Source organism: Neoarius graeffei, chromosome 4 (assembly GCF_027579695.1).
Source record: "Neoarius graeffei isolate fNeoGra1 chromosome 4, fNeoGra1.pri, whole genome shotgun sequence".
NCBI lineage: Eukaryota > Metazoa > Chordata > Actinopteri > Siluriformes > Ariidae > Neoarius > Neoarius graeffei.
The window spans coordinates 90554789-90568790 of NC_083572.1; the positions used below are offsets into that span (position 1 = coordinate 90554789).

The window sequence follows — 14002 nt, forward strand, 5'->3', positions numbered from 1 at the left end:
AAGACAGTTGAGCAACTAGAATCCTACATTAGACAAGAATGGGTTAACATTCCTATCCCTAAACTTGAGCAACTTGTCTCCTCAGTCCCCAGACGTGAAATTTAAAATCACCTCATTTTTCTCTTTAAATGATACATTTTCTCAGTTTAAACATTTGATATGTCATCTATGTTCTATTCTGAATAAAATATGGAATTTTGAAACTTCCACATCATTGCATTCCGTTTTTATTTACAATTTGTTGTTTGTCCCAACTTTTTTGGAATCGGGGTTGTACATGGAAACTAGCACACTTGTGCATTGACTACACAGTCAATTAATAGCATTTTGATGGAGTCTGGTCTTGTATGATGGATTAGCTTTAAGTGTATGTACACTAATGAGTGATAAATTCTCACCCGGTCTCTCCAGAGCCTCAGTGAGTCTGAGCACCACGGCTGGGGCCTGGTCTGGCACGGTACACTGCTCCAGAGAATCCCCCAACCCACAGCCTGTCATCAGAAACACACACACAGAGGGGGATTAACTATCGACAATCCGCCATGCTCTGTCCATTATTCACAAGAATTAGAAAGAGAAGCAGGCGATGGGAGATATGCGATATTCCACCACTGACACCCCATATTCTCTGATTAGCTGCCTGCCTCTAAGTCACTGTGGCAGTCCTCCCTAGAGACAACGCTGTCACACTCACGTTTTGGTGAGTATCGCTAGAATAGCAATGTCCACACAGACATGGAGATGGACATGGGATTTATGAGTGTCTGCACATAAACTGACTGGGGACGGGACATAATTAAAAAAAAAAAATCATTATGAAGTAAAATACCACATGACAGTAAAACAGGAACTTATATTAGCCTTTGGCTCAATTCTGTAGCACAATTTAAATTAGCTGATTTTTCTTGCCTTTTTTTTTTTTTTTAATAAAGTATGGTGTTGTGAGACCAGGAAATGAGAAAATAGATTAAATTTGTGTGAAACATTAGCATATTTAGGGTTAGCTTAGTGCTCAGCGAGAATGTTAGCATTGCTACCATGTTAATGAGCATTTTATCATTTGTTTCATTTTGCATTCGTGTTGCATATTGCTTATTTTCTAAATACTTTTGAATCGCGTGAGGTTAGTATTTTAGGATAAATACTCCATCGTGGGGCGGCATGGTGGTGTAGTGGTTAGCGCTGCCGCCTCACAGCAAGAAGGTCCTGGGTTCGAGCCCAGCGGCCGGTGAGGGCCTTTCTGTGTGGAGTTTGCATGTTCTCCCCGTGTCCGCGTGGGTTTCCTCCGGGTGCTCCGGTTTCCCCCACAGTCCAAAGACATGCAGGTTAGGCTAACTGGTGACTCTAAATTGACCGTAGGTGTGAATGTGAGTGTGAATGGTTGTCTGTCTCTATGCGTCAGCCCTGTGATGATCTGGCGACTTGTCCAGGGTGTACCCCGCCTTTCGCCCGTAGTCAGCTGGGATAGGCTCCAGCTTGCCTGTGACCCTGTAGAGCAGGATAAAGCGGCTACAGATAATGAGATGAGATGAGATAATGGATGGATGGATACTCGAGCATGCTCTGGTTCTACCATAGACTGTAAAAATAATGGACAAAACCTCTGTGATGTCACTCATAGGATTTCTGAAGAGCAGGTTTGAAGCTCAAATAAGGAGGCTACAGGTGTCGCCTGATTCCTGGCTAGTCCATACATGGTTAGTGAAGCCTGGCCGCTGGAATAGTATAGGTCGAACACGCCTACTAACCTCGAAGCTAACAAGATAGCTATGCAAGCTAGCCAATAAGCTACTGGCTAAACTAAAAGAAGCTGCTCCACAAGGTACAGATCATAACCTCAACGGCTGGTTTACAAATCACCAGGCATGTAACCGTAATTGTTAATAAAAAAAAACATTAGCGATAATATTTTCCCCTGATAGCTTAGATAACTAGCGTTAGCTTGGTTAATAGCTAACTTGCTATTAAGCAATATAGCTAGCTACCGGTAGGAGTGGCTGAGGTTGATAGCAGCTACTGTTAGACGGTCAGTCTATGATGGTCACATAGTCCAGCGTATTTGATATGAAACAATTCACCAAACCTACGATTTAGTCAAGAGATGCGTCTCTTGATGAACGATTGACTGTTGCTACGTGAATCTTCATGTTGAATAGATATTATTTCTATGTCAAACTCCAGAATGTATTTTTTTTAGTCACTCAAGTTGTCAAATTGTCAGTCTGAGCCTAATTTACTAATTTTTTTATTATATGGTTCGTCGCAAACAAGCTGTCTAAATTACAGCGTGTCCAGAACACAGTTGCGCGCCTTATTTGCAACGTTTCCCATCTTGATCATATATCGCCTGTGCTTTTCAAGTGTCACTGGCTGCCAGTGCAATTTAGAATTAAATTTAAGATACTAGTAATTACATTTAAGGCTATTCACGGGATAGTGCCGGAATATATTAATGACTTAATTATCATTCAGGGTACATCACGCTATTCTCTGAGATCAAATAATGGGCTTCTCCTTGAGTTGCCAAGAGAGCGAACAAAGAAAGAGGACATTGGGGGATAGGGCTTTTTGTGCTGCCACCCCAAAACTATGGAACTCGTTACCAAGTAGTATTCGTAACTGGAGAACTTTGGACAATTGTAAGAATATGTTGACACATTTATTTAAGTTAGCTTTCATGAATAAGATTTCATCTCATCTCATTATCTCTAGCCGCTTTATCCTTCTACAGGGTCGCAGGCAAGCTGGAGCCTATCCCAGCTGACTACGGGTGAAAGGCGGGGTACACCCTGGACAAGTCGCCAGGTCATCACAGGGCTGACACATAGACACAGACAACCATTCACACTCACATTCACACCTACGGTCAATTTAGAGTCACCAGTTAACCTAACCTGCATGTCTTTGGACTGTGGGGGAAACCGGAGCACCCGGAGGAAACCCACGCGGACACGGGGAGAACATGCAAACTCCACACAGAAAGGCCCTCGCCGGCCCCGGGGCTCGAACCCAGGACCTGCTTGCTGTGAGGCGACAGCGCTAACCACTACACCACCGTGCCGCCTGAATAAGATTTAATAAGACTTATTTTATCTTCTCTTTTTTTTCTATATTATATTTTTATCATAGTTTTACCTCATTTTTATATTGCTGTATATTTTTAGCTTTTAATAAGTAGATATTGTCTCATCTCATCATCTCTAGCCGCTTTATCCTTCTACAGGGTCGCAGGCAAGCTGGAGCCTATCCCAGCTGACTACGGGCGAAAGGCGGGGTACACCCTGGACAAGTTGCCAGGTCATCACAGGGCTGACACATAGACACAGACAACCATTCACACTCACATTCACACCTACGGTCAATTTAGAGCCACCAGTTAACCTAACCTGCATGTCTTTGGACTGTGGGGGAAACCGGAGCACCCGGAGGAAACCCACGCGGACACGGGGAGAACATGCAAACTCCACACAGAAAGGCCCTCGCCGGCCACGGGGCTCGAACCCGAACCTTCTTGCTGTGAGGCGACAGCGCTAACCACTACACCACCGTGCCGCCCCAGTAGATATTGTTTTATAGTTAATCTTTGTGATGCACAGGCGATCATATGTATATTCATGCAGCCTGCGCACTATAAGAAAGAAAAAAGAAAGCACAACTTTATTCATCACACACTTGTGAAATTCCTCTCTGCATTTAACCCATCTGAAGCAGTGAACACACACATGAGCAATGAGCACACACATATACCCAGAGCAGTAGGCAGCCATACTAACAGTGCCTGGGGACCAGTTAGGGGTTAGGTGCCTCGCTCAAGGGCACCTCAGCCCAAGGCCGTCCCATGTTAACTAGGGCTGGGTTCAAAAGATCGATCCACGATCCGATATCGATTCCCGTTCAAAAAATACGAGATCGATTCAAAAATGTGTGGATCGATCTCTTCCAGGTGGCTATAGGCACTATTTTCTCGACCGTGCAAGGACCGCTATAAAAAGCGGGTGCTGGCAAACGAAACCGAAACTTAAGAACGCGAGATGGCTGAAGCTGCACAGCTAAAATCACCGCCTGGCCTGAAAGCTGATGTATGGCATTACTTTGGATTCAAACATTATGAGGACAAAGACGAAGTTGACAGAACAAAAGCAGTGTGCAAACTGTGCCACATAGAGGTAAAATATAGTGGCAATACAACCAATCTCCGCAACCACTTATCCAGGCACCACGCCGACACAGTTTCAGCTAAATCTGCGGCGAATCAAACTGCACTGGAGAAGGCATTTGGTGTTAAATTTCCTTCAAATTCTCAGCGTGCCTTGAGCATAACCGAGGGTGTCAGAATATTTATTAGTAAAGACCTACGCCCCTACAGTGTCGTAGAAAATGCTGGATTGAAACTACTGGTGAAGAGACTGGAACCACGCTATGTCCTGCCCAGTCGCAAACATTTGAGTCAAACTGTTATCCCAAAAATGTATGCGAAAACAAAAGACACACTTGCACATTCGCTGAAGTCTGCCGAGAGGGTGGCATTGACCTGCGACTGCTGGACCTCAAGAAATACCGTGTCATATCTGACTATTACGTGTCATCACATTGACAAGGAATGGAGGCTAGTCTCAAGCGTTCTACAGACCAGAGCAGTTGAAACGAGCCACACTGCAAGTAACCTTGCTGATCTGCTCACCGAAGCCATACAGGAGTGGGAAATATCTGACAATTTTTTTTATTTTCTTTGTGGTCATTGTTGGTTAGTTCTGGTCATTGTTTTAATCCTGCCATGGGTATGTCTCTCTCATCTCATTATCTCTAGCCGCTTTATCCTTCTACAGGGTCGCAGGCAAGCTGGAGCCTATCCCAGCTGACTACGGGCGAAAGGCGGGGTACACCCTGGACAAGTCGCCAGGTCATCACAGGGCTGACACATAGACACAGACAACCATTCACACTCACATTCACACCTACGGTCAATTTAGAGTCACCAGTTAACCTAACCTGCATGTCTTTGGACTGTGGGGGAAACCGGAGCACCCGGAGGAAACCCACGCGGACACGGGGAGAACATGCAAACTCCACACAGAAAGGCCCTCGCCGGCCACGGGGCTCGAACCCGGACCTTCTTATTGTGAGGCGACAGCGCTAACCACTACACCACTGTGCCACCCACCATGGGTATGTTAATCAACCAAAAGATGGCCACCAACTGTCATGGTTACACTCTGAGACTTATCAGTCAAGCATCATTTCTTACACAATTGCTGTGGTTGCTGAGGTGCTTTTTTTTCCTTTGTGGTCAGAAACCCTGCCATGGGTATGTTATTCAACCAAAAGAGGGCCACCGAATGTCATGGTTTTGATTTAGAATTCAAATAAAACCTGGATTTTTTTTTTTCATTCCAAAATAAATCTTTTAAATCCTTGACTCGTCTCTCTCTCTGTGTCCGTCTTACACATACACAGATACATGCACAAACACATATGGGGCTGTTCCTGTCAATAGGGACAGTTTTTACTTTAAAGTCACAATCCAGCAATATCTAAGTAGATCGATATCGGATCGAATCGCGGATCGAATCGGATCGTGACCTTATGAATCGGAATCGAATAGATCCAGGAAATCTGGATCGATTCCCAGCCCTAATGTTAACCTAACCTGCATGTCTTTGGACTGTGGGGGAAACCGGAGCACCCGGAGGAAACCCACGCAGACACGGGGAGAACATGCAAACTCCACACAGAAAGGCCCTCGCCGGCCACGGGGCTCGAACCCAGGACCTTCTTGCTGCGAGGCGACCGTGCTAACCACCTACTTACACCACTGTGCCGCCCACAATTTACATAAATGTAAATTATTATTATTATAGGGAGACCCCGATAAACTTCATCAGCAGTGACTGCATCAAAAATATTGAAAGGTAAGTCCAATCTAATAAAACAAATTAAAGTAACTTGCAGGTGTAGTAGTGTGCAAAAGTTGTGTTTGTATGGAAAAGCTCTTAGACAAAAATAGGCAAGGCTCCATATATTATTAATTTGTGCTAGCAGAGGTAGCGCAAATTGTTCCTCTCACTCAGGATCTTTTGACTTTATTATTCTTATTATCATTTAATTTGTGCTAGCAGTGGTAGCGCAAATTGTTCCTCTCACTCAGGATCTTTCTACTTTATTCTTCTTTATTATTATTATTATTAATGTTTTTTAGGACGCTATTTCTCCCTCAGTTTTCAACCAATCATCACATGAAGAATACCTCTGGGCTGAATTACGTTGCTATGACTTTTGGTGCTGATCCGGATCACCAAACCGGAATGATTCATGAAAAACAGACTTTTTTCCAATCACTTATTTCTCCCTCAGTTTTCAACCAATCACCAAATTTCACATGAAGAAAACCTCTGGGCTGAATTACGTTGCTATGACTTTTGATGCTGATTTGGATCACTGAACCGGAATGATCTATGAAAAACGGGCTTTTTTTCCCCCCTCACTAAGTGTCATTCTCGATCTCCTACCGTTCCGGATCTATAGAGTACAGCGACTAGATGTCCTGGTTTGTAAGAGCTAGTGCAAATCACTGTGGCTTTAGCCACAGTATCTGTCTAGTTTATTTCCTGAGGTAAGTTCTGAGGTAATGCCAGCTAGCGGCTAACAAGATGACAATCCCAGCTGTCACTCAAATCGCCGGCCCCCCAATTATGCATAAATGTATGGCTCAATATAATTTAAACTGTTAAATTATATAAAAATTCACCCCAATACAGTTGTCATGAAGGGGGGAAACTAGCTACAGAGACTGAAACTGTTTTGTACCAGGCTGTCAGCATGTTTGTTTTCGCTGTAAAGTTGGACATTTTAAAGTGCTAGTCTTACTAAAATGGCATCACCGCTGGAAATTATATCTTATAAAACTAGACATGTTAAATAGTATTTTAATACAAGACCAGGAACATGTTCTATTTAGCTGGTAAAGTTTGGCTCTGAGGTGGCACGGTGGTGTAGTGGTTAGCGCTGTCGCCTCACAGCAAGAAGGTCCAGGTTCGAGCCCCGTGGCCGGCGAGGGCCTTTCTGTGCGGAGTTTGCATGTTCTCCCTGTGTCTGCGTGGGTTTCCTCCGGGTGCTCCGGTTTCCCCCACAGTCCAAAGACATGCAGGTTAGGTTAACTGGTGACTCTAAATTGACCGTAGGTGTGAATGTGAGTGTGAATGGTTGTCTGTGTCTATGTGTCAGCCCTGTGATGACCTGGCGACTTGTCCAGGGTGTACCCCGCCTTTCGCCTGTAGTCAGCTGGGATAGGCTCCAGCTTGCCTGCGACCCTGTAGAACAGGATAAAGCGGCTAGAGATAATGAGATGAGAATGAGATGGAGTGAGGGCCTCTGCATGCTCTTGCGACAAGGCTTTCGCAGATAGCTTTTCGCAGACAGTTGTAATTTATCGTTGAGCGGGGAGTAATAGGCATGCGCAATGTTATTCACCGCCACAACGCAAGGGGGCGCGAAGTCGCGAAATCGCTGGGAGTAGTTGGTGGGTGTGGTTAGTGGAGTGTTTATCCTCCGGTTACTTATAATGACTAGAACTGGAGTCGTATAGATGTACGTACTTCCTCACTTCTTCGATCTATCGCTCTTCGTGCTGCTCCATCTTCGCTCGTGTTTTTAAAAATGGCGGTCATGAAAACAAACCAAACTGGGAAAGTAAGGAAGCGGAAGTGCGTGTACAGCGGATGTAGAGTGGACCAATCAGAGCCCTCTTGTCTGCGACGCTGTCTGCGAGGCTTCTGCGGTGGTCACAATTTTTGGGAGGTGCGTGCAGAGCGTCTGCGAAGGGGCTACGCAGACGCCATCTGCGAGGACTGCGTTGTCAGCATCTTCAGCCTCAAGTGGCTATTCAAGGAACTGCAGATTTTAGCACTTCCGCACTGGCTTCACTTTTCAGAACTGGAGGCTGCCACTTGGGTACTACCTATCTAGCTATGTTAGCTAAATTGAGCTAGCTTTCAGCGTAGCTTAACACTCCAAGCTGTCAAACAGTAATAAGGTCGAAAGATTTGATCATCGCACTTAGCATCATTTTAAGAGAAACAAATGCATACATTTCCCTCTCAGTTTCAAACTCTAGATTTTTTTCCTCACAAAATTATTAGCTTATGTCCCATCTTCATGATCTTCAGTACTTCATCTACTTCGCACTAAAGTATGAAAGAGACATGGCTGCCTTCTTTCAGGGCCACTAACCCAGTGACTGGGACAAACATCAAATGAAACGAAACATATGATTAATCTGGAGACAAATCTAAAGCAGCCACAAATCTCAGAGGGAGTTCATGCACTGGCTGTACGGTTGCTTCGCTAGTCACTATGTCTGATGCTGATGACACAAAAATAAGCACACAGAACAGATTCAACCCTTTCTAACAGTCCTGTTATATTAAACTATAGGCTTGAAAATGCCATCGAAGTCATGATTAGCATTGCGAGAGTATTACATTTACATGGTTGGACTGAATGGCATGGCTTTTTGTGGGATATTTACATCGATAACTGCATCATTATGATTATAATCAGCATGGATGTTATTGAGAGAATTCCTATGAGGTATTCCAGAGCCACATGGTTTTCTGACTTGCATTTGAGCAGTGAGGCTGAGGGAACAGCAGCACTCCTACATTCCTGTTTGGGAGATTAAAGTGTTTGTGACATTGCTAATTAAGACTGATGCATATCATTTGTGGCTATCACTACCTCTCCATCTGAGAATTCATATTTCATCATTAGGGAATGTTTGTTTATCAGACGGAGTTGCACAAAGGAGGATGTGTTGACAGGGGCGCCGCCAGAAATTTTGGGCCCCATGAAAGATTAGAATTTTGGGCCCCCCAACTTTGCCCACCCTCGTCACAATTGCACTATTGTGACCCCTCACCGAATCCAGGGACGCATGTCGGCCAAAACTAATCCGAGATAATCGCAAAAGAAGCATTTTTTTTTTCGAAATTTGTGATTTTTGTTTTTTTTTCCATCATGTGCAAGTTGAGATCTTGAAGAATGCAATCAGTATTTCAGATAATAGATTGTTTTGTTGGAAAAGCATACATTTTTTGTTGCAAATTGTCTCGTTTTTGTCAGGACTGTAGCCTGCTGGGGGGTGTGGGTAAATTACCATATGGGCCATTCACATGATGATTTAAGTCTTTTGTTTTTTTTTCGCGAATCAGCTGTATGATACGAGCTGAGCGCATGGCTACTTAGCTGCATACAGGAGTGTGATTTCACTATGGAATGAGTTACTAAACAGAGCGCAGAGGAGCCCCGCGAAGCAAACAGACACACGGTATTTACATCGGAGATAACCTTTTCTAGCAAAAAAACCCGCAACCTCGTTTTCCAGATTGAATGGAATACTTGAATGATCGGATGATACATGGACCGTTCTAGGACTACATTATTCCATCAGAGGCATTGGTGTGTGCAAGGTGCCGTTTCTCTTTCTGATGGGGTAAGTTTATTAATCTAAGGCTGTGTGGTTATTTTTGCATGTAACGGAGAGTGTTGTGGTTTGGTTAAGCCTAGGTCACAACTGGACGTACGATTTTTTTGGCCGTGCGATTTTTGGCATTTCCCAAATCGCTGCGTTTTTTTTTTTGTTGTTGTTCGTGGAGAAAGACGCGCGTTGGCCGTAAGTTTGTCTTGCAACCTGAAAAAAACGTAAGCGCCCGTAGAGTTTGTTTGACATGACAAAGAGCCTCTGCGGCCGGTCTGCGGCTCGAAAATCAGCACGTCACACGCGCGCTCTCGTGCGTCTCACACGCGCTCTCGTGCGTTTCTTGCGTTTTTTGCATGTAGACCGGCCGTAGGAGCACGTACTGTACGGCCGGTTGTGACCGAGGCTTTACATGAAACTAGTGTTGTGTTAGTTGTGTCATCATCGTGCTATCTTTCTTTCTTACGGTGTGAGTAATTTTTCAACCACAGAACGTTAAAGTGTACTTTAGGACTTATTTTTGTACTTCATAATTGTTTTGGGCATACTTTGCATGGAAGGAAAATTGACGTGGTGATCTTTGTTTACATGAAAGTAGCATCGTGCTAGCTCGTAGGGGGTAGGGCTTTCCTTAATGTCATGCAAATGAGCACCATTATGTGCCCGCCCTGCACCCAGAGTAGCTGAGATGGAAAACTTTGAGGGCGATTTTCTCCCTTTTCTGTTTTAAGAGGTATACACTTTCAAAAGGCCACACATTCTTCAAATATTGTCAGATCTCCACATGGAAGGCATCATTGGAAAGCTTAGAAACTGTACTTTCTGAATCTGTCAATAACTCAAAATGCCCCCGGGCAGACATGTGTCCCTGGATTCTGTTTTCTGACACTATTGTCATTATTTGACTTTTGATAGCCCATGGACCTTGAGTTTGTGACTTTGTTATTACATTTTATGTATTAACCTACCAGGGACTAGATGAAAACTGGTCAGTGACTAATTCTGGTGCATCTACAATCACAAATGAAAATTCAAGATTTTGCCACATGCCTTCTTGTGCTAGGACAATTGGTAGTGAAATGTGTGATGTGACTGCTAATAAATCGTAGAAAAAGTTTTCTACCCAGCATCAAAACACCTATGGAAATCTAGCAAACTGTATATGGCGCTCGCTCATTAAAAACTTCAATCCTAAAGCATTTATGGGTTGTATCGCTGCTTACCTCCTTCTCCAAAGGGGGGTTCAGTGGTTTGGTAGGGCGGAGGTCCCCCTGAGGCTGAATCTGTGCATATTTAGGGCACCCCATTAGTTATGAAACTGGTTATTAGCACTAGTTATTAGCACCAGCATAACGTAATATTTCATCTTGTTTATTATCACACAAGTCAGTTCAGTTATTAAAATGGAAAAAATGTCACTGTACAAACTGTAAAAGTGTCCTCTTGATAGGCTAATCCAACCACGTTCATACTGTCCATTTACCATTCGCTAATATTTTGAACACGCATGTGAGCGATAGCTCCCTTTCTTTGGGAAAAACTGAGTGACCAGTTGCCTGCCTCTCCGGTCCCTCTCAGCGTTCAGCTGCCTTTCTTTACGTTTTTGACAGCCACTCTTCATATTTAGCGATCATAGACTGTACGCACTCCACTGCTGGCTGGCTGCTGCTGCACCGCGACACAGCAGCAAGTAGCGTTGCACTGATCAGCACACAGATTTAACGCATCGCGCTTCTACCAGAACTGGACCGTACCATTTCGCAAAAGGAGGAGGGTTAAATGACAATATGTTGAAGAACTCAAGAAATAGACAACCTTGTTCAATTAGCTCATTTTACCAGATGGAATATTCCATTGTTGTTATTTCAAAAGTCTTATTAAAATCATTAAAAGCATATTATCAGCCCCTTATAGGGCCCCATGGCAGTGCTGGGCCCCTAGAATTGTTCTAACCTTTCCCCCCCTGGCGGCGCCCATGTGTGTTGATAGCAGAAAAGGTTGTTGTTTGGGATTGTGCATAGCCGTGATGCTAATCAGCATGTTAGCGGACCTGTAGCATCGCTCTGAAGAGGCGCCGACTGATTTATTTGACTCAGGTGAACTAAAAAAAAGTAATGAAACCAAATTCACGGGATTGAGCAGGAAGATGGCCAATTAGCATAGTTGAGAATCCAGCCATGTTCCTGCAGCAAGGAATCAACTCCAAGTCTGGACAATGGGGGGGGGGGGGGGGGGGGAACTGTTCTGGAACTATCATTATGTAAATGCAGAGCTTAATACTGTTCTATAGGAATTAAAATGAGAAATGGAAGAAAGGGTAAAATTTGGAGCAATAATGAGAAAAAGTGAAAGAGATGAATAGCAGGAACGCCTGGGAGTTTTTCATGAAGGTGGCACGAGGATGGAAACGGAGATTACACTTGTTATCGGCAGCGTGCATTGGTATTCCAGCAGCACAAAGCATCTTTAATTGCCCCACATCCTGTCGATCTCTCCATGGACTCCGAGAAGGCATGGCTTATGAATGAGCAGAGGTGAGGATGGTTCTGACAATCATAATTCTCTCTCTCTTTTCCAAACACACACACACAGTCTCTCTTCCTTTGTTGTAGAATCCTCACACTTTCTAGTGTGTATAGTACAATCAGAGGTGGACCGTAACAAAGCACTGTACTTAAAGGAGAACTGAAGTTATTTGTAAGCTTGCTTTATTTCTTAATTAACGTGTTATTCAATTACGTTTTTGGTTTTAGTAACCTTATATCATGACTCGTATTGGCAATTAATTGCAATTAAATATTATACTTATCGGCCTGTTCGGTTTTTAGCCATGTTGAATTTAGTTCGTTTGGTCCACGGAAGGCGTCGCTTATCCGTGCGATCTTCACGAGGCTTGTGCGAGACTTCGAAACGTGAAGTGTCAGCCAGGTGTCAGTGCCGCCATTTTGAAAACTGTTTTCCAAATGAAATATTGAGGTTTTTCACCCACGTGACCAAGTCATGTGATGCTGCCATTTTGGACGTCACGGCTCGAATCAGTTTGAATGCGAGGAAGGCGACAAACGAAAAACATAAAAGAAAAAGGAGCGAGATGCAGAAAACACCTTCACTATCCAGCGACGTAGGGCATTTACAGGGCGAGCAGAGGGAGAGGTATTTGCAAAAATTGAGGTTAGCAGGCTTAGAGAACGACGTTTACCTGCTTCCACCAGGATTGTTCACTGACGTACGGAAGTACACGAAGCCCTCGTCTTTACCTGACTTCGGCCCACATGATCTGTATACCTATGTCGTTAAAAACCCATCGCCATACACAGGTATTGATCTGAAAGCGTATAAGAGTTTGGATGCCTACAAATATTTTGTGTCAGGCTGGGTAACATGCCTACATCAGCGGGTCGTCCCTGGAGCCGGTGGTCGCCATCTTATTACAGCTAAGGTTTGTTCACATTTTCATTTACTTTCGGTCCTCAGGATAAACAAAATGTTATTAAATGTCATTGAAATAACTTCTTAGTCTGTTGAGACATGGCCCGTTATAAATTTGCTGTTACCAGGCAATGACTAAGAACTGTATTATTAGGGTCGGTGTCTGTGTTGTAGCAGTGTACTAGCAGCTAGCTGTTAGCACTAGCTAATGTCAACAACAGTAGCTAGTATGTTACTGTAGCAATGTTTACGTTCAGTCATTTGGATGACTGTTAAAACCTTTCAGTCTCAAGTTTTTCCTTTACTGTATTTACTAGTTTACTGTAATTATGATCCGGCAGCTATTTACACCGGATCCAGTGTAAATAGCTGCCGGAGCGCGCTCCGGCTTGCTCCCCCTCAAATTAAGCAGCGCGCTCCGGCTTGCTCCCGGAGTGCTCCGGCCAAGGTTCCGGAGCGCGCTCCGGCTTGCTCCCCCTCAAATTAAGCAGCGCGCTCCGGGAGCAAGCCGGAGCGCGCTGCTTAATTTGAGGGGGAGCAAGCCGGCGCGCGCTCCGGCAGCTATTTACACTGGATCCGGTGTAAATAGCTGTCGGATCATAATTACAGTAAACTAGTAAATCCAGTAAAGGAAAAACTTGAGACTGAAAGGTTTTAACAGTCATCCAAATGACTGAACGTAAACATTGCTACAGTAACATACTAGCTACTGTTGACATTAGCTAGCTTGACCTTCAAAATGGCGGACACCGGGGCGTCACGTGACCCTGTGACGTCAGGTGAAAAACCTCAATTGCACAAAAACGAGTTTAAATGACGATTACTGCCTACTTTTTTCAAACTTTCCTGATTGCTATCAAAGCAAACAAAACTTCCGGCTTGATTACATCAGCATTCGAAAGAGGGCGCGCGCTTCTTTTGACAACGTTGGCAGATGTTGGTCACTTTGATTTCTGCTGTATGTTTTACTTCCGTCCTACGACGCCTCGCACAGGTCTCGACGAACCTCGTTTATGGTCGTTGCTTTGACATATGGACTGATATATTATAGAGCATATTTCAAACACTCATAACTTGCTATAGCAGCAACAAAATGGCTAT

At 44.1% G+C, this 14002-nt stretch overlaps 1 protein-coding gene across 4 annotated transcripts in view; it reads right to left on the minus strand.

Moving 5' to 3' along the window:
- The window catches only part of pik3r3b (phosphoinositide-3-kinase, regulatory subunit 3b (gamma)), a 578548-nt gene that overhangs the window by 379274 nt on the left and 185272 nt on the right, over positions 1-14002 (minus strand). For all 4 annotated transcript variants that reach the window (XM_060919991.1, XM_060919992.1, XM_060919993.1 and 1 more), the window contains one exon: positions 399-491. In XM_060919991.1, coding sequence (XP_060775974.1) covers positions 399-491 — 93 coding nt within the window. The remainder of the gene's footprint in view (positions 1-398; positions 492-14002) is intronic.